The sequence below is a fragment of the Phalacrocorax aristotelis genome, chromosome 7, assembly GCF_949628215.1.
Source record: "Phalacrocorax aristotelis chromosome 7, bGulAri2.1, whole genome shotgun sequence".
Lineage (NCBI taxonomy): Eukaryota > Metazoa > Chordata > Aves > Suliformes > Phalacrocoracidae > Phalacrocorax > Phalacrocorax aristotelis.
The window spans coordinates 28,605,710-28,633,195 of NC_134282.1; the positions used below are offsets into that span (position 1 = coordinate 28,605,710).

The following is a 27,486-nucleotide window of genomic DNA, read 5'->3' on the forward strand; positions in this document are numbered from 1 at the left end:
TCAATCATCCCTCAAAAGACAATGATTTTGAGTAACAGCCATTTTAGCATAGATTAGATTGTTTACAGTACGCATATTGGCAAACCTGCACAGGATGCCAGCGCTGGAAATGCTGTCCACTGCCACCATCAAATGCTGAGATGATGACTTCAAACAGCCAGCTGTATTTACAGATCACTCAAATCCTATCGACCAGTCTTTCATGCCTGCCCCACACAGTCTTCCTCAGCCACACACTAGTTAAAGATGGTAACAACTGACTTAGGTTATTTGGTTTTTGTACACTGAACTCTAACCACAGAATACACAGGAATACTTCTTGGAATGTTAGCCTTCAGAGTCAGAAATGATCCCATTGTGAGCTTTAAAACCAATAACAACTGGAGACAGTAAAAACTACTTCTTTTACATTTTACATAGAAAATATTTAAGATCAGAATTGGCACCAAGTTAAGAACAATTTCAGAGAAGATATGAAATAATTTTACAGAAGAGAAGCACTGTGATATTAGCTCTGCGGCATCAGATAGCCATTGTTACTTCACACTCATTATAGAAGGATTTTAAACTGTGTTTGGTCACTGCAAGTAGAACTGTTGTTTGAATCAGAGCCTTTTTTCAGAAATGTTGTTTTCTCCTTAGAGAAGCTTGTGACAGCAATGGCCAGCTGAAAAGTAATTTTTTTTCCTACTGCATTCGTTCATCCACTGCATGAGATCTCACTGATTCACTAGCTGCCCGTGGGTGGAATGTTTTCATGGAGATACTGGAGAGCCAAATCTGTCCACTTCATTTCTTGCTCTTTCACAGACTCAGTTGTGCCACCGTTGTCTTGCTCTGGTTCAGGAAGCTCATTCTGAGAACAAAACAGAGGTACAATTCATTCCACACATAATATGCTTGCTAAAAGGAGTGGGTTACTAAGGCTTCATATGGATAAATAAAAAAATCCACAAATGAGACCAGAGGGTGCATCTGAACAACATCATGCATACTGATCCACTTAAAAATATTACTAAGCCCAGTTCTGAACAATATTCTTTTCTCATTAATATGGTGCTTAATCTGAAATGTAAATTGGTTTTCCAGGACCCTGGGGCCTTGCTATACACTCAGACTGCACCCGCAGTGAAGGAGAATATATAGCAAATGCAAAATAAGTAAATAATACTACGACACAGTTATTCCATTGCTTGTTTGAACCATGTTTCTTTTGCTGTTGCCAAGAATACAGATATTGTAGCTGTTATTAAGACAACTGTAACATGTTCCTTTCCTATGGTAGGTGAGAAATCCTTCCTCTTTCTACATGCTGAACACAGGTGAGGCTGCGCTGCATCAGCAGAAGTCAGAAACCCCTACCAGGTGCAACACAGAGCTGCTCATGACACAGTAAGGAGGAAGCATGGTTTAACTGAGATTTCATTTTCCTTCTTTATGTTATTTGTTCTCTGTGTTGCTGAAGTGGTGCAGTCACACAGAGGATGTGTTATTCTGCCAGCTACCATTTGGGCAAGAATTCCGAGTTCTAGATCTCTGGAAATCCCAGCATGAGTGAAATAAAAATTTTCAGTTTTGAAAACAGCGTATGATTTGAGCCCCTTTGAGTTCATAGGGATCTCTCGAGTGAGTGCTGGATCAGATGCTCAGGACAGGCTCAAATACCACTTTACAGCCATTCTGTTTTCTCCTTTACAATGTGTAAGCCTCCTGTGAATTTGTGCTGGTTTTTTTACATGATCAGAGCCAATCCCGTCCCTGGGGATCTTCATATCCACAGCCAGGCCTTTCCTTCTGTTGTTAGTTGGTGAGGCTTCCTGCTCTGAGGCTGCCATCTGTATGTGACTGTAAGTAAGCTCAAGAGATGGCTGTAAGGAAAGAGACGGTAATGTTTGGACACACGGTAAAAGCAAATGTCAGCAAGGAGCTAGTTTATAATATTTGGCCTGCCTAATAAAGGTTATCCCAAGCAAAGGGGGGGTTTGGGCTCTCGTATCTGAGAATCACAGTTCTGCAAGATCATTCCCTCAAACCCAAATCTTGGCAGGACAACTTGTGTGCTGTGTACATCGGTTTTGGAGGGGTGTAGCTGCACCTTGCCCTCTCTGAAAAGACAATGGTATAAGGGCTAAAGCTTGAGCTATGTCACTGGCAATTTGGAAATGTCTTTGTGCTAAAAGAAACTAGCAGCCTATCAGTTCCCATGATCTTCGCGTGACTGCTTTGTCAGTGCTAGCCAGGGTTAAGCTTGTGTACCAGAGAGAACAAGGAAAGGTAAATCCTGAGATACCTCTCACTTCCCTGGTGGTTCCCAAACGGCTAACGAAGACATCAATGGGGGACATCTGAAGCTTCAACTCGGGGACTGGTGGGATCAGAGGTAGCTTTTCCTCAGCAGCATCTCTCTGGCCTTGTAGCTGTATGCTGCCTGAGAAGGTAACTGCCACGCGTTGGATGTGGCGCTACAAGCAAGGGTCCTGCTGCAGATGCCAGTTTGTTCACTACTATCCTCGAACTGACAACAGCGACAGTGTTTTTGGAAAAGACTGATTAGGGAGGCATTTGAAAAATTTTCAGCTTCTTTTAATGGAATTTCAGAAAGCGGAAATAAAGCATAACTAAGACTACAACTGTCAGCATGAGACTGATCCTCTCTGTTCTACAAACCAACTGGGAAACCACTTCAAACACTAGTAACACGAAGGGGAAGCACAGGGAGAGGATGATTCTACTTCTCCCTGATGCCAAACCCAGAACTGTGTGATGGGAAGGGCACTCCGGTTCTGAGGAGATATGGCAACTGGTCAGGGGAAGGGGGAGAGAAGCATCTGTGTCCTTGTCTGCACACAGGAATGACTGGCATATAGGACAGAAAAAGAGCGAGTCAGATCCCTCTGGGGAACCTTTTGCGCAAATTAGCCTCACCACAAGCAATAGTCTCTGTGCCGTTTCTCAGAAGGGGCTGTGGTAAACACACCAGTCTTAACTCAGATTGATAAGTAGCAATTCACCTACCAGAGGGATAGCCACATCCTCATATGGCAATTTATCTTCCCTCCATGCATCATCGATCAAATCCAGGATTCTGCCATCCCTTTGCACTTCGCTGTCCATTGTTGTAGCAGGCAAGTACAGCTAAATCTGTGACACAAAACACATACTGTTTCTTAACATCCACCCCCCCGACCATGTAGCTGGAGTTTGGACTATAGGCTTGCTCCAGTTTTAGCCCAGTCAAGCTTAAACTTTTCTGGAAAAACCTTAATTTTCCTAATCCACTTTAAAAAGGGTAATGACCACAGGAGAACTGCTTAATCTGGAAAGAACACTATTGAACTGAATTGCAGATTGATGAGTATATAAACTAGCCTATTATTATTTACCTGTGTTTCTAGCTACTGACCTTTAGAAGCCTCTTTTGAATGAGCTGGAGGACCTGGAGCTCTCCTGTCACCTCTACCTCGAACCGTTGCTTACTGTTTGCTGCCTACTCCCGTTCATCCCTGGTGGGTGCTGCAACTCGCCCGCACCTTCCCAAGTCTGCGAAAGAGTCAGAACAAAGGATTTAAGGACGCTGCCAAAACCTGAAGTCCAGGAAAATGGTAAAACAGGAGAAAAATAAGACCTGCCTTCTACCCTCAGCCACTACCATCATTCCAGGGGTTTCTTGTGATGGTTTGATGAGTGCTCTGCCCTCCTTGAGGTGTCACCTCAGAACTCGCCCCCGCGTGACTCCCGCAGGACAGCAGCCGGCAGCAGCGCCCCGATCGTGCCAGGGTTGCAGGCTACCGATATTTATTTAAAAAACAAGCCAGGCTCGAGACTCCGGGAGGCTGCAGGAGCCACCCGGCCGCGAGCTACACGTCGAACAGGCCTTGCCTTTACACGCAGACCGTGCCGTTCTCCAGCCGCCCCGGCAGCGGCCCCGCCGTGGGTGGAGACACGCAGGGCACACGGGGACGGCCGCGCTGGGCGTGGGGGACAGCCCCAAGAGCCCCCCGGCCCCGGTAAATCCCGTCCCTCCCGCCGCGCCCTGCCCGCGCCCTACCCTGCCCGCCTCCGGGAGGCGGCCTCGGCGCCGGCAGTGCGCAGGTGCAGGCCCCGCGCAGGCGGGAAGGGAAGGGAAGGGGAGGCGAGGCGAGGTAAGCCCAGCCCAGCCAAACCCGGCCTGGCCTACCGCCGGCCTCCTGCCAGGCGGGAGGGCGGGCGCTGCCCGCCGTCGGTAACGGTCGGCGGACGTCAGCCCCCGCCGCGGGGTCCGACCTCTTCGCAGCGACCGGGGCGGGCGTGGGGAGCCCGGAGCGCAGGTCGGCCCCGGGCGGGAGGTCGGGGGCTTCTCTCCAGGGGAGCGGGGCTCGAAGGGCCCTGGGCAGCGGCTCGGCCTGCGGGCGCGGCCGTTCGGCGCCGAGGCTCCCGCTGGGGAGGAATTAAAACCCGGTAGGACGCGGGTGCTCCTTCCGCGGGGCGGCTCTGGAGACGCCGGGGGGGCTTCACGGTGAGCGCTGCTGCTCCAGGTCACTTCTTCCCCCCAGCAAAGCACCAGGCCGTTCCCGGCCGGCCCCTGCCCGACCTTAGGACAGGCGGAGCTGGCACGGCGAGCGTGGTTTTACTGGTACTTCTGGTACTTTCTGCAATGCCGGTCGTGTTTTAATGTTCCCTGTACGCTTACGTCCAGCAACGCTTTTAAATTGCATCCTACTGTGTTTTTTAAATGCAAAATAATCCCAGGCTTTTCCCACGGGCAGTATTCTTAAGTCCTCCTCTGTCTTGTCAAACTTTCTCCACTTGACACTGCTGCAATTCATTCTGGAGTTGGGATGCTAAACCTTGTTGATTTTTAAATTTTATTTTTTTTTTTTTTGCAAATACTTCCTTCAGTTTCAGAAGTGACAGGCCATCTCATTGCTTCAGCTGTAGTTACCAGCAGAGATTGTTTCCTCGTATAGCATCTGTGTGGGTCTTTACTCGGTTGCCTCTAACTTGCACATCAAAGCTTACAAGCTTGAGAGGTATATAAAACTGGCTAGAGGTGTCTGATTTTAAGGCTCTTCCCCCAAACCTGGGTAAGCTGGCAAGTATGCAGACCTGTTAGATTCAGGTGTCTTACCTTGGGTGCCCTGCTTAAAGCCTAACAGAAGCAAGAGGAGATGCTGCTGGTGGCACTAGAGCTTTCCATGCTGAACTGATCCCAGCTGCTGATAAAGAGTCTGGATTTCTTTTTGAATTTTAGCAGATGTTCTCTGTGGTGGACGGCGAAATCTCTCTGCTACCCACTGAAAATCGATTCTGTGTAGGTGTGATTAGAATGAAACAGAAGAGCTGCTACTGGCTGATCTCTGCTGTTGCCACCTGGAGAACTCTCTTGGAGTGCTGTCAGCAGCTCCGGGGATCTGCTCTCCTCGGCAGCTCTGCCATCAGCAGTTCAACAAAGATGTGCTGCATACTGGTTGAGTTTTGTTAAGCACAGACAGGACCAAAGAGAGACAAAATGCTATCAGAATAGGGATGGGATTTTTTTTTCCCTCAGTGAAATATGTATTTTGTGTATGTGAGTAGTTTGAAATACAGCTGAAGTCCCAAGGGCAGGCTTTACTCTCTGGATGGAGTTTTAAAATGCTATGGGAGCAGGATAGAAGCTCTGCTGAAGTGAAAGAGGGCAAAGTTGAGACTGCATTTCTGAAAGTCTCACTTTCTGTGACCTGCTCCCCTTTTTGTTGATTACTTGATAATGCCATATTAATTTTTGAGGAAAGATGTTGTGAGGATCCATCTCTATATACTTTAGAAAGTAAATGTTTTGGAAACAGAAGATAGTGTGAGTACCTCCACAGGGTGAAACTGAAGTGTAGGTTTGTATCCTCAGGATGAGTTTAACCATTTTTCTCTTAAAGAGCCACAGTTTCATAGAGGAGCCACTGAAATGTATTCTAACTTTCTGGGTGTGGTTCCATGGTAACTTTTTTTTTTAATTACCCATCTTTGCCTTTAACGTAAACCTTTCTTGTTTCACAAATATGTGAAACTTCTGTGTATGTGCATACATACATGTGCTCGTGACTTAAAGGATGTAATTTTTGATTAAGATAATGTACTGCTACTGTAAACCTGTGCGACTTATTTTCATAGCTTAGGGCACCAGAGGAATTTTTAAAGAGTTAGTGCTGTCTTAAAAGAAAATTCTTAGAAGCATATGAACTAGCAATGTGTCCTGAATGCAACTGTAATCTATGTAGTCTGTTTAACCTAGTCTGTAATAGAGACCTGGGAGAGATCTGATTTATGGATAGATTCTTGCTACTATTAGCTACAAGGTGTTTATGGTTTTTCTCTGAAGTGAGAAATGCTCCTGTCAGAGGTAGATCTTGGGCTGGCCCGTTTGGAAGTCCCTGCATGTAGCTGATCCTCTGCAGGGAGATCTGCAAGTCCCAGTGTGCTGGGTTCACTTGTTTGCTGAAGTGCAGATTCTCCTTCACTGCTGCTGTTTGAGTTATTCTGTTCATTAGATCACGTGATAATATCATCACAATTTGATAGTGCTGAATGTTTGCATTGGGTCTTTTTATTTTTTTTTGGTAGAAAGATTTATTTTCCTTTATTTAGTAGATATTTGGCTTTTAAGTTCATGAAGGTGACTGTTGTTTTCCTCACCTGCAATTGTGTGCTAATTGTAAATTTTTTACTTCTTTTGTCTGTGGACTTCTGCTCGTTCTGCAGTGGGATGGAGAAATAACCTTGTTCATACATTGCCATTGGTGACTGCTGCTTCTGTGCACTTCCCTAGCTGATAAAGCCGCCAGGATTTAGTGATGGAGGCTTTGCTGGAAGGAATGCAAAGAAATGGGCAGGGGAGGTATGTATGCAACAGTATACACCAGTTATTCAAAATAGTTTTAAGTACGAACCTTCCCTCTTACTCAGAATCACATCCTCTGGTATCAGATAAAGCTTCCATTGCTTAAATAAGGGCTTTGGAGTTTGTCTACTAGCGCACACAGGTGGACACATACAGTGTGCAGTGACCTTCAGCAGGTGCAGAAGCAAAGTCACTTGGTGAGCTGGCTTTGCGATAATCCCTTGTCAGATATTGTCTTAATTGTTAGAATTTTAATTTTACATCTTCCTGAAAATCTTACATCTTGTTGTTGTTATAAACCCTTCTTATATCAGGAGCGGTAGTAATTAAAGGTGTGAATAAATATTTTTTTATAACAGCCTTGCCTGGTTAATGAGATGTGACTTTGTTATCTCCTTTTATTGAAAACATCTGATTATTCCCTGCTTGTGTTGAAACTGCAGAGTCCCATCCATCTTTGAAGAATCCTTAATGCTCTGTCTTAGGTGAAAGTATCTCGGCTTTTGGATCCCAGAGAGAGACTGTGGTGCCAATAACGGAAAAAAAATGCTTTATGTGTTAAACAAACATGAAGCAAAAGTCACTGGTGCTATTTGCATAGTCGTCTTTGAGAATGTGACTCAATTTTACTGATGCCACGTCTTCCACAGATAACTGGTTGCAGAAGTCAAGTTTAGACTTAGCTTTATATTAGCAGATGCTGCGAAGGAAATATTCTTGCTCTGCGTAATAGCTGCTAATTTTTCGTTAACTCGCAGGACAGGGTGAACTTCAAATTTAACTGATTTTGGCTCCTTTAAGAAGTATTTCTTTCCCTATAGAAAAACTGCCAAGTTGTGAAGTGTACATATGCTCTGGGGGAACAGAGAAATTTCAATCCCTTAACCTATTGATTTCCATTTCTTCTCAGTGCTTCCTGCTTGACAGGCAAATTAAAGGGGTAAAGATCATCATAGAGTTCACTGCCCTCTAGGGCTATATCTTGCAAGCCTTAATATTGTCCCTGGCTTAGCAGCTTGTGAAGTTTTAGAGGAGTTAGTTGAATTGGCTTCGATAATTACTGCACCAAATTAGAAATTGCAGCATCACTAGGGAGCATGCTGTCCCCAATGGATTGCGGATGTTTTATTCTTCATTATCATGTTGTCATCCAACCCCCTCTACTTAGGGGTTTGTCTGCATTTGTGATAAACTTCTGTTTTCAGGAGCTGATAGCTTGGCTGTAAGATTTCTCTGGTGACTGAAACTTGGTTTATATTTTATAATACCTCTGCCTGGAGAGCAATTAAGGCAAATACAAAATATGGATAAAACATGCTCTGGTTTACTTAAATAATGCATTCCACTGAGACAAAGGGATAAGTGTGTGTAGGTGCTTGTAATGGTTCTCTGAATAGAAGACAAACCCCCTACATTTAAAGTGTGTAGGTCATTTGTTCTCACTGGGATTTCACAAGTGTTCTTTGTTGCTCATTGCCAAATTTAGGTCTCTGCTCAGTGATACGAGCATACCACGTGTGAGGTATTGTCTCAGAGAATGGGAAGAACACATAAGTATTAAGTATATTTCTCTGCCAGCTGGTTTGTGTAGAGTTCAAAGCACTGCATGTGTGGAGCTGGTCCCTTGGTGCAAGTCAGTTTGTTCTGCTGACTTTGTTGGTATGGGACACTGCACCTGTGTTGGGTGGTGCCTCCTTTGTAACTTCAAGCTTTTTCCCTTCCAGTGGTGGGTTCTTGACTTCCTGTGAGGCTGAGCTGCAGGAGCTGATGAAGCAGATTGACATTATGGTGGCTCACAAGAAATCTGAATGGGAAGGACAGACACAGGCTTTGGAAGCTTGCCTGAATGTTCGAGAGCAGGAACTTTCCTCTGCTAGGGCTGCTCTACAGGAAAAATATAAGGAGGTACCACCTCAGGTTCATAGTTTCCTGATTGGTGTCGACCTGTGTGTTTTACATGTTACAAATACAATATAAAGGCTGAACCTGAATTTCAGTTTGACTTTGCATGGACATCTGTTTTGGGTATTGTTTCATCAGTTTTGGGGTTTTTTTTCATGTTTAAATGCTAAGCCAAAACAAGGGGTTAATTTTAGCAAATAGCTGTGCTGAGTGAAACAGGAGCCTGTCTCATTGGAAGTCAGGAATAGGATTTACAAAGGAGCCTGTTGGAACAAGGTGTCTGATTTATAATTCAATCACAGTCAAGTGATCAGCTCCCTAAGGGTTGGTGGAAGTCCACAGACTGAACTGTCAAGAGTTTCTACAGAGAACCTGGAGATGCTGACTCTGGATACACCAGTAATCGACAGCCCAGCAAAGTGCAGGCATCAGTAGAAATAATGTTTAGTGGCGTAAACTACACCAAGATATTGCTGGGAGACTCTCCAAGGGCTGTTCTATGCAGCTCAGGTTTTGTAGCCTGTAATTAAAGGCCTGGGGGAGGCACACCAAATTTCTGTATCGGAGAAGTATCAGTGAGTGAAGTTTTTGCATAGAATGTGAACCATAAACTTGTGCAAATGAATTGATGTATCTTTTCTTGGATCAGAATAAACCAGCAAGAGTCAGGGTAGCTATATCTTAAGATCTAGCCACACTGACTTTTTCTGAAAGTGTTTAAAATTTGTCCTTATATTTATAGCTGCTGCATCCTATCTTTCAGCAGACTCTTCGTTACAAATTGTGTTTTAGCAGCTCTCTGAGGAAGTTGCTTTGACTTCTTGAGTTGAAAGCCAGCTGATAACTGTACAAGCAGCTGGGTTTTTTGGGTGCCTGTACAGCTATACTACAGCTATTCTTACATACCCAAAATTACCCAAGTACTGCTGTAGCTTTTAGTAATTTGTTGCGGAATCTAGTAAAGTAAGGAGAAATGTGACAGGATGTAGCAACAGTGGGTTAAGAACTCTGTAGTTTCTTGTTAATATGGTCAAGTGCTTCTAATGGTCTGCAAGACAAGTTTTGGAATGAATGTCTTTGTTACAGTGTTATTTAAATCTGGAGTCATGCCACAGGATTTTCATTTGCAAGAACTGTCATTTTTATCATATAGGTTAGCATTGTTATTACAAATTGTGTTTTCTCAAGACGCTTTTGAAATATTTCTTATTACGAAAAGCAAACATTGATTTCAAAGCTGAACTGTAAGCTATGGTGAAAGTCACTATTGGAGTATATTAATGCTTTTGGTTTACTCATATGAATCTTCCCTGATGATTTCTTCTAATTTTAATCCTGTCCTTTGGACCTGCAGTTAGAAAGATGGCTGCTTTGGGTTGTGGGTGGGAAAAAGATGTGGGGAAAAAAAAGAGACAAAAATGAGTCGCAGGAGTATTTGAATCAATGTAAGAGAAGTTTTCCCCGTGAGTTTCAAAGCCCCGTTTCTTTCTCTGTCCTGCTTATCTCTGCGGGTTACTTGGAATCTCTGCTTCACCTGAATGTAGTAAGATGACATGGCCATTTTTCTGCAGGTAGATAGATTGAAATCATAATGCATGTTTAGGAAGAATTTTATGAAAATGCCAGATAAAAATAGCCTTTTGACACAAACCAAAACTGTCAGTTTCATCCCAAAAAATGAAAGCCAGAAACTGGCTCAAAACAAGAGGCCAGAACAGAAAGGTCCCAGCCTACCAAAGATTTAGGCATAGACTTAATCTGATTCATAGCGAGTGACCCCATTGAAATGTGCATTTGTTAACAAAATTAGGATCTTTTAATAGCCATTCACTGTTCCTCCTATAATATATATTTATGAAATGCAAACTAATCCCAGTACCTACTGACAATAAAGTCCACTTCTGTTGTTTTATTTATTTGCTTTTTAACTCTTCATTCAGGTTGGTATGTTGCGTCACCAGGTAGAAGACATGGAAAAATCTAAACATGACATGGTTAGAGAATATGAACAACAGCTGAAGAAATTTCAAGAGGAGGTGAGTTGCAAAAGAGAAGATTGGTTTTTAATTCCCTGTTGATACATGATCTGATAGGTGAAATACTCTGTGTCATTGCTTTTGTTTGAATGCCATGGTTTTAAAACTTCACATTCTTTTATTTATGTTATTACAAAAAAGAGCATTGAGCATTGACAAAGTAATATTTTTATGCTTCATTAGGCCTGTTTTTATGAGCTTTGGAGGAACTTGGTGGCAAACAGAAAACTGTTGGACTAGAGAAGTGTAGTAAATATATTGGTGCAATTTTCATGTGTTAGACATCTGCGTAAGTTTGCTCCAAAAATGTCCTGTATTGGCCCATCCTAGTCACCATAGTGCTTGTTCTGAAGTTGCCATGGGTACAGGCAGCAGCATTTCACTCCTTCAGCATATCATGAAATTAAAAAAGGGTGGTGGTGTAACTGGCCTTGATTGTATGAGATCAAGAGATGAGAATGGTATGTAGTCTCATCTTCTATTTGCCTCCATTGACCCTGATTTTGTTGGTATTTTCTTCTCTCAAGGTGTATTACTCTAAATACACTTAATAAAAACTAGGTATACTTAGAAAATATTTTTTGAAAATAATTTCAGAGCTTTCATCTCAAAAAGTTGCTTATTCACCGCAAGGTGGTACATGTGGAATGTCCTGTGGGTGGTATAACAGCATTCCGTGTTTATGGCTTAACTCTGCCTGTCTCCACTTGCTTGTCAGTAGCAGTGAGTTAAATGGTATGAACAGCTAGTAGAGCATTGACCTGTTTTCTCTGGAGGGTTGGGCCAAGTCCACACTCAGTTGTAAGCCATAAGTTAAATTAATTTGGTAGTCTCTGCTCTGACAGGAGAAGGCATCTGCCTCATTTAAACCACCTTACTATTCAGTATGACTAACAGTCTTCACTCATGAGATGTTCCCACTGGAATTGTGGATAAGCTGCAAAGCAAAGCTGAGGTGCATTGGCAGATCTGCCTAAATTGCTAAGACGAAAAATAGTGTGTGCGTTGTGGCCAGAATTGCAATGTGTTGGTATTTTGCTCCAATATTCCTCAGTCTTCTGTTCTGAGTAATGTTTGGGGAAATTCTTTCTGTCTCAGTTTACCACTATTACCAGTAAATTACAGGTAGGGTGTCTAACTCACTGAGATTGTTGAAAGAATAAACCTGTAATCTCCTATGTGTGTGTTAATTTACAAACATCTTTTGCCAATAAGCTCGCACATCTGTCTATTCCCATTGAACGTGCCTAAGTACTTCGCTGACTCAGGGCTCTGGAGAACCTTTTATGACCAGTGCACAAGGTCTTGATTCAGATGTTTTTTCTTCTCATGGTCCTTCTGTTCATTCATGGGCTTAGCTTTCTCCATCAGTAAAGCGGGAATGATGACTTCTCAAATTTATGTGGCTGTTTGGAAACTTTGTATTTAATAGTTGAGTTGGGGGGAGCTCATCAGATGGAAAATTCCATGCAAGTTGCAAGCAATTATTTGCACAGAGGGTCATTTAAATGTCAGGAGTTTTTTTCCTCATTCCTGATTCTGATACGATTTTAGCATTCTAGCAGTAGGCGTAGGAGTGATATTTTCTGTTGGCATTCTCCACGCATTGTGAAATACATAGTGTATCTAAGCAGAAAATGACAGATGAAGTAGTGTTGATGTTATGTATGATGGCAATTCTCAAATCTTCCTTCTCCCACTAAGCAGAAGAGTTCCAGTTCCCACCTGAGCTTCACAAGTGTATTTTAATCACATAAGAAACTGTACCTCTGTGTAGGACTGCTCCCCACCCTGTGTGTGGTGTGACGTACCCCTCTGTATGAAGAGATCAACCCCAGGTACTGCCTGCTATTACTGTGGCTGGGAGCCACCTGTAGAGAGAGGGGTATCATGCTCTTGGTGCATTAACAGTGACATGTAAACCCTTGTCTTATCAATATTTTAGTCATGTTTTAATAGCAGTAAGACAGAGGTCTAATTAAAGCTGCTGATGTCATGACTTCAGTGGCATCTTGCTACTCATACAACTCGGCATATTTTGCAATCCTGTTGGTATAATAGGCTCATTATACAAACAGAAGTCTTCACTTGCAAGCTGTGTGGCCTTGATTAGGGGAATTGTTTGTGTGAAGGCATTTTGTGTTCCTTCTTTCAAAGTGCTGTTTAATTCTTGCCTTTGGGCCTTGAACAAATTTGTCTCTTTCACTGAGTTCCTTGCAGTTGTCCAGGCTGAGGAGGAGCTATGAGAAGCTGCAGAAGAAGCAACTAAGAGAAACTAGAGAAGAAGCTAACAAGAGACAAGGGGAGGACCGGTTTGAAATGAGCCGACTGACCAGGAAGCTGGAGGTATGTAGCGAAAAAGGAAACGCTAGTCAGAGGTTGTATGTATTAACTGACTTTCTGGGCTTCACTGATGAAAGAATAGTGAGCTAGGAAGCAGACTATGAATCATGCTTAAAGTACTCTCCAAGTATAACTCTTCTCAACTGCTTGTGTAATAAAGGCAATTTCCTGCGCTGGGGCCTCTGAATACACAGGATAAACTATGCTGCTGTTCTTATTCTTAGACTAAATAAAAGGAAGAACGTGCTGGAAGGGTAATTAATTGTGTGAATGAAATGAATTCGAGTGTGTTGAGGTTGTCGTCTCACTTCTTTGAGGAGGAGGGATCTACATGTCAATGTAGCTTTTTGCTCATCTTTTAATCTTTCTGCTATGCTGAGCTCAACCACACTCAGTTTTCTTCTACTGTACCCTGAAGATGTGGCTGAGAAACACATCTGACTAATGTAGTGTCCAATTTCTGGAGCAGAGATTAGCATTAAAATTCTGTAGTTTGTACTTGCCATCTTAAGTGATTTCAATAGCAGCATGTTCTGGAAGCTAGAGACAGTCTGAATTGTTAAACCTCTGACAGCAAATCCATGAAGCTAGCCATGAATCTGTTAGCACTTAACATTTGTAAACAGCAATAATTGACACTGACGTTTTAACCCAGGAGGGAAAGAAATACAGCAAGCACAGTATGTGAGGGGTTTTATACTGCTGAGTTGGTGCATCAAATGACTGGCTAATGGTTTCCCTGCTGTGGGGAAAGGTGCATGAGGATATGATGGAGAGAAATAGCAAACATTGATATGAACTAGAAGGGGGCCTTCTTGTCAACTGCATGGACGTACTGCTCCAAGCCACCCCTGCTGTCCTTGTAGGAGTTTCGTCAAAAATCACTTGACTGGGAGAAGCAGCGCTTGCTTTACCAGCAGCAGGTGGCATCGCTGGAAGCACAGAGGAAGGCTTTGGCTGAGCAGTCTGAGCTCATTCAGGTACAATTAATATGTGCTGAAAGTTCGTGTTTTGTGGCAGCAGGTGGGAGGAGAGGGAGGGGGGAAAAGGGGAGACTAATGAAATCTCTCAGGCTTGAATCCATTTTAGGTTACCATTCAAATGGCTTTTATTGTCCCAACGGAATAAGGTTTACTTTTATAAGTGCTGTATGGAAAAAAGATCTGGAGTCTGTCAACAGAGTTGAGATAAACCTTGTACAGCTCTCCCTGCCAGCCCTCCATCTCTCCGATTAGTAGAGAAGATAGTAGGATGAAGCTTTCCGTAGGTGACAGAGACCGCAGCATATGACACTTTAAAATAGCTGCTGCATCATGTCATCTAGTTCAAAGCTGTGTACCTGCCAGTAGCTAAATATGTACCTTGTAGGTCTAGCTCAGGGGATGATGTTGGAAAACAGTCTTCCCCTATGAGAGATACTTTGGCAAAGTACTGAAGTAACAGCAGTTTTCAGCCCTCCCTCCCCTTTTGCTTTTATTTTTTTTCTTTAACGTATCTTAAAGGCAACAAGTAGTGGGGCTGCTGTTCCTGAAAAGCTAATGGTTCAGTGATGTAGTAGTGCTGCAGCAGAGCAAGATGAATTGACCTAGAGCACAGCTGTGAAGTCACACTGACACAATCACAGCAGACACTGATAAGAAGCTCTTGCTGGGGGCTTTGCATTTAATGGGCTCCTGAGTTGCTCTTGAGTGGAAGCTCCTGCAAGGAGGAAGCTTGTGATGACAGGATTGAAGCTGGCTCTGACAGGGGCTTTGTGAGAGGCTGACACTAGTAGATCTACAAATGCAGAGAGAGTAGTTGAGCAGAAGGTCTAGCTGCTCTGCTGTCTTTGTGTCATTGATAGCTCAATTGTCTGAGAACAGATGTGTCCTTGGAGTGCAGGCTGGTATACTGGAGTGCGGAGGAACTCTTCTTACTGTGCAGCACAAAACCAGGAATTTGGGGAGATTTTTCCAAAGCGGTGTAGATGAGTTAAGTGCATATGTACTGTGAACAGACTGCCTGAGTCCTCAATTTCTTTGAAAAGCCTAGCATGAAAGTGCTAATTTTTTGCCTTGGATGTTTCTATGCATTTTATGTGCTTGGTTGTTTTTCTGGCGCAAGGTCAAGCTGAGATCTGTGACAACGGAGTACTTCCCATTTCTCTTCTTTCAGCTGGCTTCCCCTCATATCTTTCAGTACAGCTTAGGGAAGCTTGGCATTCTTACCCAGTGATGAGCACCTTCCTGTAACACCTGCAGCCCTTAAAGTCAGCCGGTGAAACTTGGAATTCCGTGCTGTCCTGCATGTTCTGTGGCTGGAAATAAGAGATAGCTTAAATGTTTTCTTAATGCAGAAACAAATGTTCAGGTAGTCTGGTACTCTGGTTTCTTGGGTGGAGAGAGGCTGTGCCTTAAACTCTTGCACCCCTGATTACCTTTTCTGTCATAACTATTCAAATAATGAAAAGACTGTAATCAAAATTATACCATAGTCTTCCAAATGCATAGTTTGTATAGTTTTCTAAGTTATAAGGCATTATGTGTGAGGTGATAAATCAAGGCATGTGGTGATTCTGAAGCTGGCAGGAATTGCTACTCTTAGAAATTGGGACTAAAGGACTAGTCAAGTATTTTGTTTCAGCTTTTAAAAATTATAAGGTACTATACAAAAAGGGAATATATGAGGTGAGTATTCTTAGAAGCTTGTATGAGAGCTGGCTTGTTAAATTTCACCAGCTAGATACGCGGAAAGAAGTGCTATGAAATAAAATATTATGCCTATAAATAATACAGCATGTGTTGTTTGATAGTCACATGTTCCTTAACTTTTTTGTTTTCCATTAAAACAATGAAACATTCAAAGTGAGCATTTTCACAAGCTGTTACAACCCGGTATTTACTGCATAAAGCAAAACATAATTGACTGTTACACCCAGTTCAGCTTTTGATCTGTTTTGGTGATTGGGGTTTCTTTATTGTGCACCAAGTGCTGCTTTCTCTTCTGCTGTGGAATTAACGATTGGGTAATCTCTAGTTTGTGTATGGTATTTGCAAACCTTACATGCCACTGTTTCTCCTGGTCTAGCCTTAGGTTAATGAGCAAAAAATGGTAGGCAGCTTTGTTCTTAGACAGTTCATGCTTGGACAACTTGAGTGATTTGAGATCCTCTTTTCCCAGATTCTCTTTGAACCCTTTTTGGAATCAGAAGGCCCCCTCATTTTTTTCTTTATTTTTTAAATTTTTTTTAATTCTGTTTGCCTTCCCATTGTGTAACCCTGGAACAATACTTGCCCTAATTCCCTGAAAGGTGGTGTTGCTTTCTTTGAGAATGTGACTTGTTACACAAAGAAATCAGCTGTAGTTTTGAATGTAGTTTTGATACACTGTGTTTTTTTATAATTTAGCTTTAATGCAAACCAATTGCTCTTAGCAGACTCAGCTTGCCAATCGGAAGCAGATTCTGGAGTCAGTGGAGCTGGCTAGTCAATCGGAAATCCAGCACTTAACCAGCAAGCTGGAGAGGGCCAATGATGCTATCTGTGCCAATGAGTTGGAGGTGGAGAGGCTTAACATGAGAGTGGATGACCTGACTGAAAACAATCGGATGATTCTGGAAGATCAGCAAAGAGTTCAAGAAGAATTGAGGCAATCCAAGAAAATGTTAGAGGTCAGTTGAGGAACTGTAAGGAAACTAAATATAAAGCAGTGCTTGTGAGAAGTTGCAGGAAGGTTCTTCATCCCAGAGCTCTCCTCTCTTTTTAGAGCCTTTGTAAAGTTCCTGATTGGCCTCAAAGCTGGCTTTGTACCCATGTGGTGCTCTGTAGTATTTCCAAGTGTTCCTTAAAAATCTGATCAACCTCTCATTGCCTTACAACAAACTGATTTGTTCCATCTTGCAACAGTTGTTCCTTCTCCCCACCACACAGGTGCTACAGGATGAGAAGATGGAACTTAGAGCCACCTTGCAGTCTCAGGAAGATTTCATTGAAAGCTCCAAGCTGCACCAGGAACAGTTACAGAAAGAGCTGGCCAGGGTGACTGAAACTCTTCACACGAAAGAACTCCTCGTCAGGTAGCATCTGTTCCTCATTGGTACTTACGCTCTTGAATCCAGATCTATGTTCCAGGTTCTCCCACTGAGGATGGTAGAAGCATTTTCATAGAGCTGGATCTATATTGGTTGATATATTGAATGGTAGGCTGTAGTTTCTCACAAGTGCTGTGCTTCCTTGCAGCATTTGCCAAATTGCATGGCTTTTGAAGTCAACTGATGCTCAGTGAAGAGTGTGGAAGGAATCAGCTTTCTACTCAGCTAGGTTTCTGGAGGCAACACAGGCCTTTTGAACTTTTCAGCTTCCTCCCCCCCTACCCTGAGGCATTATCAGTCAAGTGCTGGAGGCCTTTCAGGGTTTGATACTGTGCTTATTAATGTAGGTGAAAGTTCTCACCAGTTTAATGATGTCAGATTAGGGTCTTGGTAAAGTAAGTAGATATGTGACAAAATTATCTTGGCCTTCCCCTTCTGCACTGGCAACATGCAAAAGCTATAGGGTTCCGATGGCTGTGTCAAAAGGTTTTGGTGTATGTTACCTAACAGCCACACTGTTCCTTGCAAACTGTGTCTGCTAATGGCAGGGAGACTCTCTGGATCAGGGAGGCCAACATCAAAATAGGATGTAGTCTTTTTTTAAATCAGCCTGAACTCAAACTGGGGGCTGTCATCCAGCTGGTATGTTTGCTTATTCATAATGCACATAGGTGTCACCTAGTGTTAGCTTTTGTGTATTTTTCAGAGAATTCTAAGAAGATAGTGGTTATGGTCCCAGTGTATTAGTGGACTCAGACATGACATTTCTGTGCTGAGATTAAAGTTCATGTTTCTGCTTAGGGCCTTGGAGGAACGCTTGCAAAAGAAACAGTTGTCTTCTCCGGGGCTGGAGCTGGAGCATATACTACTGCAGCTGGATGTTGCCCAGAAGAAGGAACAGCACTTACAGACAGAAGTGACTCATCTTGAGAACAGGTAGCCAATTGCTTGCTTCTGGATGTGGAATGAAACTTGGATAATAATATAATGCCTGATATATTGTATTCATCAAGTTAACCAGTCCCACTGATTTTGTAGGCTTATTTTAAATGTCAAAGCACTGAAGAAATCAAATGCTATTCATTTTGCAGTTTAATAGTGAGACTGTTTTGCTAATTGTTTGGCTGCTTTTCACTGCACACTGTGGGTGTTTTTCAGTGTTTCAGCTTGCTTAGCACCTTCATTGGTAATAGGTTAAGGAGTCTTTGTTAGTCAGTTGGTAAGAAACAGATCGAAACCTTACTGTGAAATAAGAATTATAAACAAGTCTTCCTCTCTGAGTTTGTGTTTTTCAGACTAATGTTTTCATGGGAAGTTTGTAATCTTAGAATGGTAAAGCAACAAACAAGAAACAGCTCTTATCAGTTAGATCAGCTTCCTGATCTCTTTTGAAATTATTTTGGTAAACAAAACCAAAGGATTGGTAAGGAACTTCTAGGTTGGGAGTCCAGTTTCTGTTATGACGGACATAGGAGACTGCTTGGAAGATCAAAGTTTCTCTGACCATGTCTTCTTCCTTGGGGTATTCTAATCTGTAGTTTTACATTTGGCACACAGCCTGGTGTCTTCAAATGCAAGGTGTGTACAGCTGCGTGAAGAGTTGGATGAGAATATCAAAGAGCTGCAGTCAATGGAAGAACACCATACTGAGTCAAAGGCAGAAATTAAAAAGGTAATGTTGCTTTGTTCCTGGAGAGTGGGAAAGGCACTTGTGGAGTCAGCCGTTCCTGTGTGTCATGTGCCTCAGCAGAGACTGCAGTGCACGGTTAGCAAAGCTCCAAACGGGGCCAACGGCCCATTGTGGAGGCAGTGATATGCAGAAGGGTAAGGAGCAGATTGACAAAGGAGGAGTTGAGAGAATGGGTTTGCAGGTTTCTATACATGGCCATGTGGTTTACTTTATGAACATGTTAGGCCTACCCCTACATCACACTGTACTTCTCTACAGTATGGAGATACTTGAACTAGTGCTGGAGGGGCAAACAGGCAAAGGAATTAAGACCTGGAATGCTGAGTTTAAGCCTAATACAGGCTCCCAACAGGATAAAGAACAGGGATGGAATGGGTTTTGCTGTAATATGTCCTACCACACTTGAGACGGGGCTTCAAATATGTTTTAATCCATATGTGAATAAGGGAGTTTTATTTCAGACTTGATACCTACACATGAACCAGGGTCTGGAAGAAGCGGAGCAGCTGATCTCTATGAGAAGATCACCCTAGGGCTCTATGCACCCAGGGGAGGCCAGGCCTCCAAAAGGCTTGACTTCTAATAATGGTCTAGATCGGCTGGTGTGAGAGCTTTCACTGGTGTGTAGTTAGAGTAGTAGCCTTATTGGACTTGAGTGAAAAACCTCACTTCTGTGAGAATCTTTTATCCTCTGTTGTGAACATACAGAGGTGCCGATCTTGCCATAGATGCATGCTTGGTTACACATCTAAACAGCCACACAATAAATGAATCTCCTACAGGCTGCTGGGGAGGAAAGAGATTTATTGCGGTTGTTTCTATTTTATATACTTGGGAGGCATTAAGGTGACATGGAGATAAATCACCATATGTGTAGTATTTACATGGTTAGGCAGAGATCATCTGGTTCAATTTTCTAAAATGCTTGTAATTCTCAGAAAAATGCTGGAGTTTTGGGTAGCTAATATTTCTGGCTAATGGAACGGAATACTAGGGACGAAATTATGCTATGTTGTTGTTCTATTTTGTCACTGAAAAAATATACAGTGTGCCTACCAGAATATTGTATGCAATTCAGGTCTGCCATCTCAAAAAGGATTGAATAAAATAAGGTATGGAAAAAGATGACCAAAAGGATGGAGTGTTTTTTATACAAGGAATAGATGAATGGAATAGGATTTACCAAATTGGAAAAGAGAGAAATAAGGTTGAACATACTAAAAATAAAATAATGCCTGTCATGTGGAAAGTAAATAGGGAATGATTATTCTCTCATAGCTCTGTGACTAGTGACCATCAAATGGAGATAGGAAAACAAAGAGGTATATTTTTACCCTGTGCATAGCTAGCCTGTGGAAGTTTGCTATGGGTAGCTTTAGGTGCTCCAAGCTACTATTGATTCAGAAGAATTAGGACAAATTAGTGGAAGAAAAGTCAGGCTGGAGCTATTTAAAGATACCGTCTCTGCCTCAGGAAGGCAGAGTGGCAAATTGCAAGGTTGTATTATGAAAGTGTTACTGTACTTGCCCAGTCATGGTAAACCTTTGGGTATCTGTTGTTAGTCACAAGGTAGAATAGTGAGCTAAAGAGACCGATTTGATCAATTTTGGGTCTCCTTGAGTATTCCACAGCATAACTTATGTCTTGTCCCAGTTGGTAGTTTATGGTGTGGAAAAGGATTGGGATGAGGTGGTATTCAATCAAGAAGGACAAGCATGCACAGAGGGCTTGTTACGTAGAGCTTTTTGTTTTCCAATACTTAGATTTCACATCACCATGTGCAATTCTTTTCGCTTTTTTGCTGAAGCATCTTTTAAAAGTTTGTGGGTGGTGTGTGCATGTCTTCCTCCAGCTGAAAGAGCAGCTCTCGCAAGCTGAACAGACTCACAGCAGTGAGCTAGAAGGGATGAAAAGGGAAATCTCCAGGTTGACACAAGAGTTACACCAGCGGGACATCACAATTGCATCTGCAAGTGGCTCCACATCTGACCTAGAACAACGGCTGAGAACAGAGATTGAAAGAGCAGAGAGGAAAGCGGTGGAGCACAGGGTAAAAAAAAGGCGCAAGACACTTATGCTGTCTCTTTAAGGGATCTGAAGGTGTGGAATACCACCCTAATTTTAGCTATGTTAGTAGTTTCATTCTCTCTTCAGCCTTTGAACCTTTTGTTCAACTTTGAGACCCTTCTGATAAAATCTTCTAATTTGTGGTGTTCACTGCATCTTGCTGCTTCTTTTCAAACCTGTAACTGGCAGTCCCACAGAATTCTTTGAGATCACTCATGTTAACTAGGCCTGGATGATGACATCTTTGAAAACTAAAGTAAATGACTGCATGGTTGTTTGTATGGCCTTCTCTCCAGGGTCCCTGCAGAACTAATGGCCCAAACGTTACTTGGTACTCCTGCTGAATTGAGGGTGGAAAATGCCCATAGAATGTTGTGGGGCTTGTGTTGTGTTCTTTTTTTCTCAGCTTGTTTGCTTTTATCACCTAGGTAATTCTGGTCCAGCTGGAAACCTTGAGGCTGGAAAACCGTCATCTCTCAGAGATGCTAGAAAAAACGGAGTGCAGTATGCTAGAGGTATGCATTAGGGAACGGAAATGGGAAGGGGCTAGTGTCGTGTGTGTCCCTTACCTGGGAACAGCAATAGCCTTTGCCCAGGCCTCTCAAAATGCTTGGTAGAGTTCAGTGAACATAAAACCCAAGCAAAAGGGGTACTTTGTGAGGAGATAAGGCCCAGAAATACTGAACATCTTGTTCAGTCACAGAGTAGTGAGAACTGCAGAAACAAACCTCTCATCTCAGTTTCTTCTCCATGGGGTCTGGCCCATGGTTTTTAGTACATTTTGTTACATTTCCATTTTATGCCAGTTTACCTCAAATCTCTGATTCTAAATCTCTGATGTCCTTTTGAGCTGTCTTTGAGCTGTAAGTGCTGTGCTCCTTGCAATTTCTGTGGTGAGAGCATGTTCCCCTCCTGCTGTGAGCTGTCCAGCAGGGGTATCCCTTGCACCCCACAGGCAGCTTGCAGCCTGGGAATATGGGCTGGATGCCTTGGGGCAACGAGATGGGGTGGGGCACTGTGGTGGGCTCCTGCAGTACTTTTGAGGCTCAGTGAGGGCAGCTTGTCCAGAAGGGAGAAGGGGAGTCTGTGTGGAAGAGGTATGGTCTTGGGAGGAATAATACCTTGAAGGTGGTTCATTTTAGTACGTGTGTAGGAAGAAATGGCTAGTTTACAAGTTGTCTTGCATAAACCAGAATGGACGCCTCACAGGGCACACAGACTGGATTCGGACAGCTGAAAACCTAATGGGACTATATCATCAGAGCTTTTATCCTGTCAGATCTGTGGGAGGGAAATACTTATCTCTTTATTAGTTTGGGGTGATTGTCAAATGTGCCAAGTTCTTGGGAAAGTATTGAACAGAATCTTGTGGCTGGTGAGATAGAGAAGAAACAAAGCTTTCTGGAGGGTTGATTTGAGACTGAAATGACCGAACGCCCGTTACTTTCTGCTTGAAGTGCCTCGTGGGCTTTTGCCTGCCTGACTTACAAAATACTTGATAGTGAAGTGCAAAGCAAGAAACCTGTTTGTTTTTTGGTTGTTTTATTTATTTATTTATTTTAAAAACCCCACAAAACTCCACAGCCCCATGGCACAGGAGCTACTGATCTTTGCCAGGTTCTGGAAAGCCCTTAGATACAGCAGTGATGAGAATGAATTAAGCATCCAAATTTAACAGAATTGGCAAAAAGAAAGTGGGAATGGCACAGGAGTAGAAACAGTGGGAATGATATCCACCTGGCCTAGTAAGGAGAAGATGGGAGAAGCAAGTTGTTCAGAGTTTCAAAAAGAAAAAAAATTTGTTTCAGTGCAAGTTTCTAAAGGGCTGTGGGTCATCCCAGGTGGGGAGGCATATTCACAGCCTTTTGTAATTGTTACCATAGTCCTTCGCTAATTAGAGTGAGGGGATGTAGAAGTGTTCTTGCAAACAGCTTTGGTAGATCGCATAGAAGGTAGTTTCTCAGTGAGAATGATTACTTCTCATCAACAGCCAAGCCACTGGGGTATGTGTTTCTTCACACCTGTATGAAGTATCTGGCAGAGCGTGCAATGCTCATGCCTGGAGAGTTGCTTGGACTGGGGTGCCACCTGAGCGTTCCCAGCTTTGTCTGAGAGGCTTGCATCTTAATGGAGATAAGTGAGGGAATCCTAGAATATATAGCTGGAGGAGAACTTGAGGTCATGTAGTCTTTCTCATTCTCCCAAGGCCAGAGGCGGATACATGTGAACTATTCTTGGTCGATATTTTCCTCTTTTCAAAAGCATCCAATGATGAGAGAGACTTCCTTTCGTAGGCAAATCAGCACAGCTTGCCTGCATGCTGACACAATAAGGCATATATAATTGATTTGCTCTTATGAAAGCCTTGAAAATTTTTCCAGTCAATATAGGGATTAGAGGATATGCCTTAAGGAATTACTTGCCAGCCTTTGCTCTGGATTTGACTATGGCGTCTGGCAAATCAGAAGTTTTGACTTTAGCCTGTCTCTGTCTATTAGGGAAAAGATGTCACCCTAAGAGCACTCAGAGAAGACTATGCTATTGAACTAAATAAATTAAAATCTGAGAACCAGCAATTGCAGAAGGATCTGGCAGAGGCCAGAGCAAAACTGGAGCTCACTCGGCAGGTCTGCCAGGATGAACCTGAGGGCACTGCTCAGCAGATGCAAGACAAAGAGCCTGAGGCCAGGGATATGCATTACAGGTGAGTGTTGTGTGACCCCAAGGATGCTGCTTCCTTATTATGAAGGAGAACAGAAGGCATGGGGATGTGTGGGTTTTTAATGACATGCTTTATGTATAGTATCTATCTCTAGCACATAGTACGTATGGGAAAACACAAAGGACTGTTTTGGAATCTGCTTCTATGCTCTAAGTAGTGCAATAGCTTTTAGTCCCAGCTGGTTTGCGTTCTGCAAAGCCAGCTAGTATTTGACTGTCTTTTGACTGTCTTTGCCTTTTTCTTTGATTGAGATGCAGTATGTGCTCTTTTTGGTGAAGGCATTAGATCTGGCCCAGGTGGCTGTGCTCCTCGTTTTTGCAGTACTAGGATGTGCAGACTGTAGGTTTTCATATCTACAATAGCAGGATGAGAGACAATTCCATAGAGTCTGGATGTGCATCTGGAAGTCCTATGGAAATGAACTGGTTTGGATTGCCAGGGCTATTCGTAACCTATATGTTAATTGTTATCTCTGCACAAGTTCTTGCTGAAGTTCAACTGCTAAGGGGCAAACTGTCACACAGTTATATGTTCAAACCTGCCTTCCAGGACAGCTTGGGAAGCACAGAACAGACATGATGAACAAGCAGAGAGAATACATCACGAGCCTGATGGTACTATTCAGTGTCATCGAGGGGAGCCCCAGAGATGGGGGACCGCTGAAAAGGGAACTGTGACCCCTGAGACGGGTGAGCTACCCACCCAGACCAGCGGGAAGAGCTGCATGGATTCACTTACTTTGGGTGCCTTGCTGGGAACGGATTCTTTGCTCCATGTGCTAGACGGAAACAAAGAGTCTGCAGATGAAACATCTAAGCAGTCCATCTCAGATGATCAGAGAGAATCTGTGCCTTTGGTAAGCAGTTATGTAGAAGCTGGTTGCTATTCAACAGCTGAGGATATAGTTGGGTTCCATCTGGCAAAAGGAGACAGATTTTTGAGTGTATGGTCTGGCTGCATGGTGTGTATGATTCTTTTAGGCATACATCAGATGGTAAAAGAGGAAAAACCACTGCTGGATGGTTAATATTTTGACAATGGGAGCCATATGGTTATTCTTCAGAACTCTTTGGAGAAGGGCTTTTTGTTTGGTTAATTCCAGAAGCTTTTGTGGTTCTCTCTACACTGGTGCTGTACATTGGTGTGTTTGGTGAACTGCTGCTGTCACATCAGAATTCTGCTTCAGCAGGCTTGGGTCTGTAGTAGAGGCTCAGAGCGGATGTAGAGTGCTAAGTATTTCAACATACAGTTTCTGGGTGAATCGGAAAGCTGGTGCTGCACATCTATATTCACTGTAATGCACAGGGTGAGCGTGACATCTCTGAACGGGACTGCAGTAGTCAGCACACTGAACTTAAAGCCACTTGTGCTAGCTGCTAGGAAACCCTGAAATTGGTGCTTCACTGCACAAGGGGACGCTATTATTTTTCCCAGTCACTGGTCACACTTTTTTAGTAGGCAGCAGTGTTGATGTTTTCTCTGTCCACTTACCTCAGCCCAAGATACAGGAAACTTGGACTCAATCACTTCTGCCTTTGGTGTTTAAGACCATATGTCCCAGTAGCCACTGTAATGATCAGGCTGTAGAGTGACTTGAACAAGGAGGGGAATGGAAGAAGGGCACTGAGAGTAATTGTCATACCCTGGGTCAGAAAGGACTATAGTAGTTCAGGGAGGGCAGAATCCTGAGTGCTGATCCTTGTTCCAGGTGTGTTGTCACTAGCAGTCTTTGGAGTATTTTCTCCTCTGGTTGTGTGTTGTTACCAGTGACAACTGCCATTTTTATTTTGTGGGGAGCCCAGAGAAGAGTCTCTAAGGCTGATGCACAAATAAGTAGAGGCTTGTCAGGTTTGTAGATTTTGATGAGGTTTACTACCAAGAATAGGTCTTGATTGTTTCAAGACTGAAGTAGTTCGCGAGCATGTCCAGAAAACAAATGTTGGGAGCTTAGGGAGCTGTAATATTCTTAATGGAAACTCTTCAGACTGCAGGACTGGAGCTGAAGTGCGAACAGTTCCATTTCAGTGTCTAAGAAGCTCTAGGGCTTGATGTTTAGTAGAAGAGAATGTGCTGGGTTTTGTTCTGAAAGGTAGAAAGATGATTTCTAAGGAAATGCAAATATTTGCTTATTATCTGCAGCCTTTTTTTTTCTGTTTTCCTTTGTTCCTGCCCAGAAAACCATGAGACTCCAGGATTTGGAAATAGCCAGTTACATTCTCTTGCCAAGACACTGAGACAAGTTTCCAGTAATGGAAAGCAGCCCCTTAGGAACTCTACCATTCACCTGCCAGCCCCTGTGCAGGAGGCTTCTCTTAATCAACTCATAAATTAAGCCTAGTTTACAATGTTAGTTTTGTAAGTTAAGAACTTTTGGATAAGTGTTGTGAATAGCAGGAATAGTTCTTGACTGTAAGGGGAAAAAAATCTGGGGTAGTTAATTGACCGTTGCTAGCTGAACTGAAGTGAGGTTCACTGAGCGGCGGGGGATGTTTGGCCTGTACTTCCTCTGTAAGATTGTAGCAGGAACCAATTATTTCAGGGAAGCAGGGGAGGTATATAAAGGAAAGCAGAGCTATCCCCAGTACTGATCCAGTCTGGCAGTTCTTTCCCTCCTGTGGAACCCATATTCTGGGGTGATACTACTCACTGAGATTTTTATGAAGGCAAGGAGTAAGATGTAGACCTTAAATGGGAGGCAGGACTTACACACCCAGGACAAAACCCTTGGTATTTTGTAGTGGCCTTCTCTAGAGTTATACTATGATTGCATGTGCCATGTCATTCCCTCGTTTGAAGTGGAGAGGCTGGTAATTGAAGTGAAACTCCCGTTCCCATAACTAAACAATCAATGTCCTATTGATACCTCTGGGGTCTGGGTTCCACCTGTGAAGTGCAACAGTTATTTAGGCACATGGGGAGCTTGTTTCTGTTCAGCTCTAGTCCCCCAGTGCCTTAGAGATGGACACTACTGGAATGGAGAAGTTGTGTGTGCGCCGAAGTACTGATTTTCCTCCCTGCAGTTTTGGTAAAGGCTTGGGAGGTTTTCACTGTTGATTGGAGACTGCCGAGAGGAACTTTTACTTGTGACACAGGCGTGAGAGCTGAGTGCTTAGTCTGTCCAGTAAGACAGAAATGACACAAGAGCCCTTTTAGAAGCATATTTAGTTGTGTGGTTTGCAGATCAGTAGTGTTTCTGACTGAAACTCAGAATGAAAGAATACCTGATATGCCTTTGTTTCCTTTTAGTGCCCCTTGCCTACAGCTTCAGTTGGATCGATAGCTGCAAGATACTTGGAAGAGGAAGAACTGAGATCCCATCACATTCTGGAGTGCCTAAATGCTCACATTGAAGAACTGAAAAAAGAGAGTCAAAAGATAGTGAGACAATTTGCACACCAGGAATAATGTTTCTTATTGAATTGCAATGCTGGCTTACTTACATGGTTCCAAACTGTGACTCTGGAGGTACCTATAAATTAGTTGCCACTGGAGCTTGAGGGAGAGGCTGAATGAGCAGGATGGATATTGAGGAAAGGGAACTCTCTCTACCATGTTTCATTTGGAGGGTATTACACCACAAATGCTTTAGCCAGCTTGCTCTAGGTCAGAAAGCTGCATCAGAGGTATGTGTGAGTGCACAAACACATACGGTTATGGTGTTTTTTAGAAGCAAACCATTTGCCAATTTTAATATAGAGTATTTTAAGTATATTTTGTACATGTAAAAGCATTGAAATAAAACAAAATGGAAAACCACATCTTTTCTTGTTCAAAAAAATATACAGAGTAAATGTCTTGTGGCTT

The 27,486-nt window shown here is 43.0% G+C and overlaps 2 protein-coding genes across 7 annotated transcripts; one reads left to right on the forward strand and one right to left on the reverse strand.

Moving 5' to 3' along the window:
- Positions 1-385: 385 nt before the first annotated feature.
- Positions 386-4,133, reverse strand: ANAPC13 (anaphase promoting complex subunit 13). The gene is made up of 4 exons (XM_075099529.1): positions 4,049-4,133; positions 3,404-3,540; positions 3,016-3,141; positions 386-856 (listed from the first exon to the last, which is right to left on the reverse strand). Exons 3-4 carry the CDS (start codon positions 3,112-3,114, stop codon positions 731-733), a joined length of 225 nt encoding a protein of 74 aa, XP_074955630.1. The 5' UTR covers positions 3,115-3,141; positions 3,404-3,540; positions 4,049-4,133; the 3' UTR covers positions 386-730.
- Positions 4,134-4,192: 59 nt separating this feature from the next.
- On the forward strand, positions 4,193-27,486 carry CEP63 (centrosomal protein 63). Of its 6 annotated transcripts, none has more exons than XM_075099519.1 (15): positions 4,193-4,307; positions 6,715-6,850; positions 8,578-8,758; positions 10,696-10,791; positions 13,012-13,137; positions 14,001-14,114; positions 16,547-16,783; positions 17,043-17,188; positions 18,005-18,139; positions 18,761-18,875; positions 20,746-20,943; positions 21,389-21,475; positions 23,459-23,664; positions 24,232-24,538; positions 26,929-27,486. In XM_075099519.1, exons 2-15 carry the CDS (start codon positions 6,807-6,809, stop codon positions 27,085-27,087), a joined length of 2,151 nt encoding a protein of 716 aa, XP_074955620.1. In that variant the 5' UTR covers positions 4,193-4,307; positions 6,715-6,806; the 3' UTR covers positions 27,088-27,486. The 6 variants fall into 6 exon arrangements, with proteins under 6 accessions (XP_074955620.1, XP_074955623.1, XP_074955619.1 ...); XM_075099522.1 differs by having other exon boundaries at positions 16,550-16,783; XM_075099518.1 differs by having other exon boundaries at positions 4,197-4,495.

Bases quoted from the DNA above. Each gene is read 5' to 3' on its own strand.
- ANAPC13 (XM_075099529.1), bottom strand. From the start codon at position 3,114: ATGGACAGCGAAGTGCAAAGGGATGGCAGAATCCTGGATTTGATCGAT. The intron at 857-3,015 runs GTAGGTGAATTG...TTTTGTTCTCAG, and splicing joins AGGATGTGGCTATCCCTCTG to AATGAGCTTCCTGAACCAGA.
- CEP63 (XM_075099519.1), top strand. From the start codon at position 6,807: ATGGAGGCTTTGCTGGAAGGAATGCAAAGAAATGGGCAGGGGAG. The intron at 8,759-10,695 runs GTACCACCTCAG...CTCTTCATTCAG, and splicing joins TACAGGAAAAATATAAGGAG to GTTGGTATGTTGCGTCACCA. The intron at 14,115-16,546 runs GTACAATTAATA...AATTGCTCTTAG, and splicing joins AGCAGTCTGAGCTCATTCAG to CAGACTCAGCTTGCCAATCG.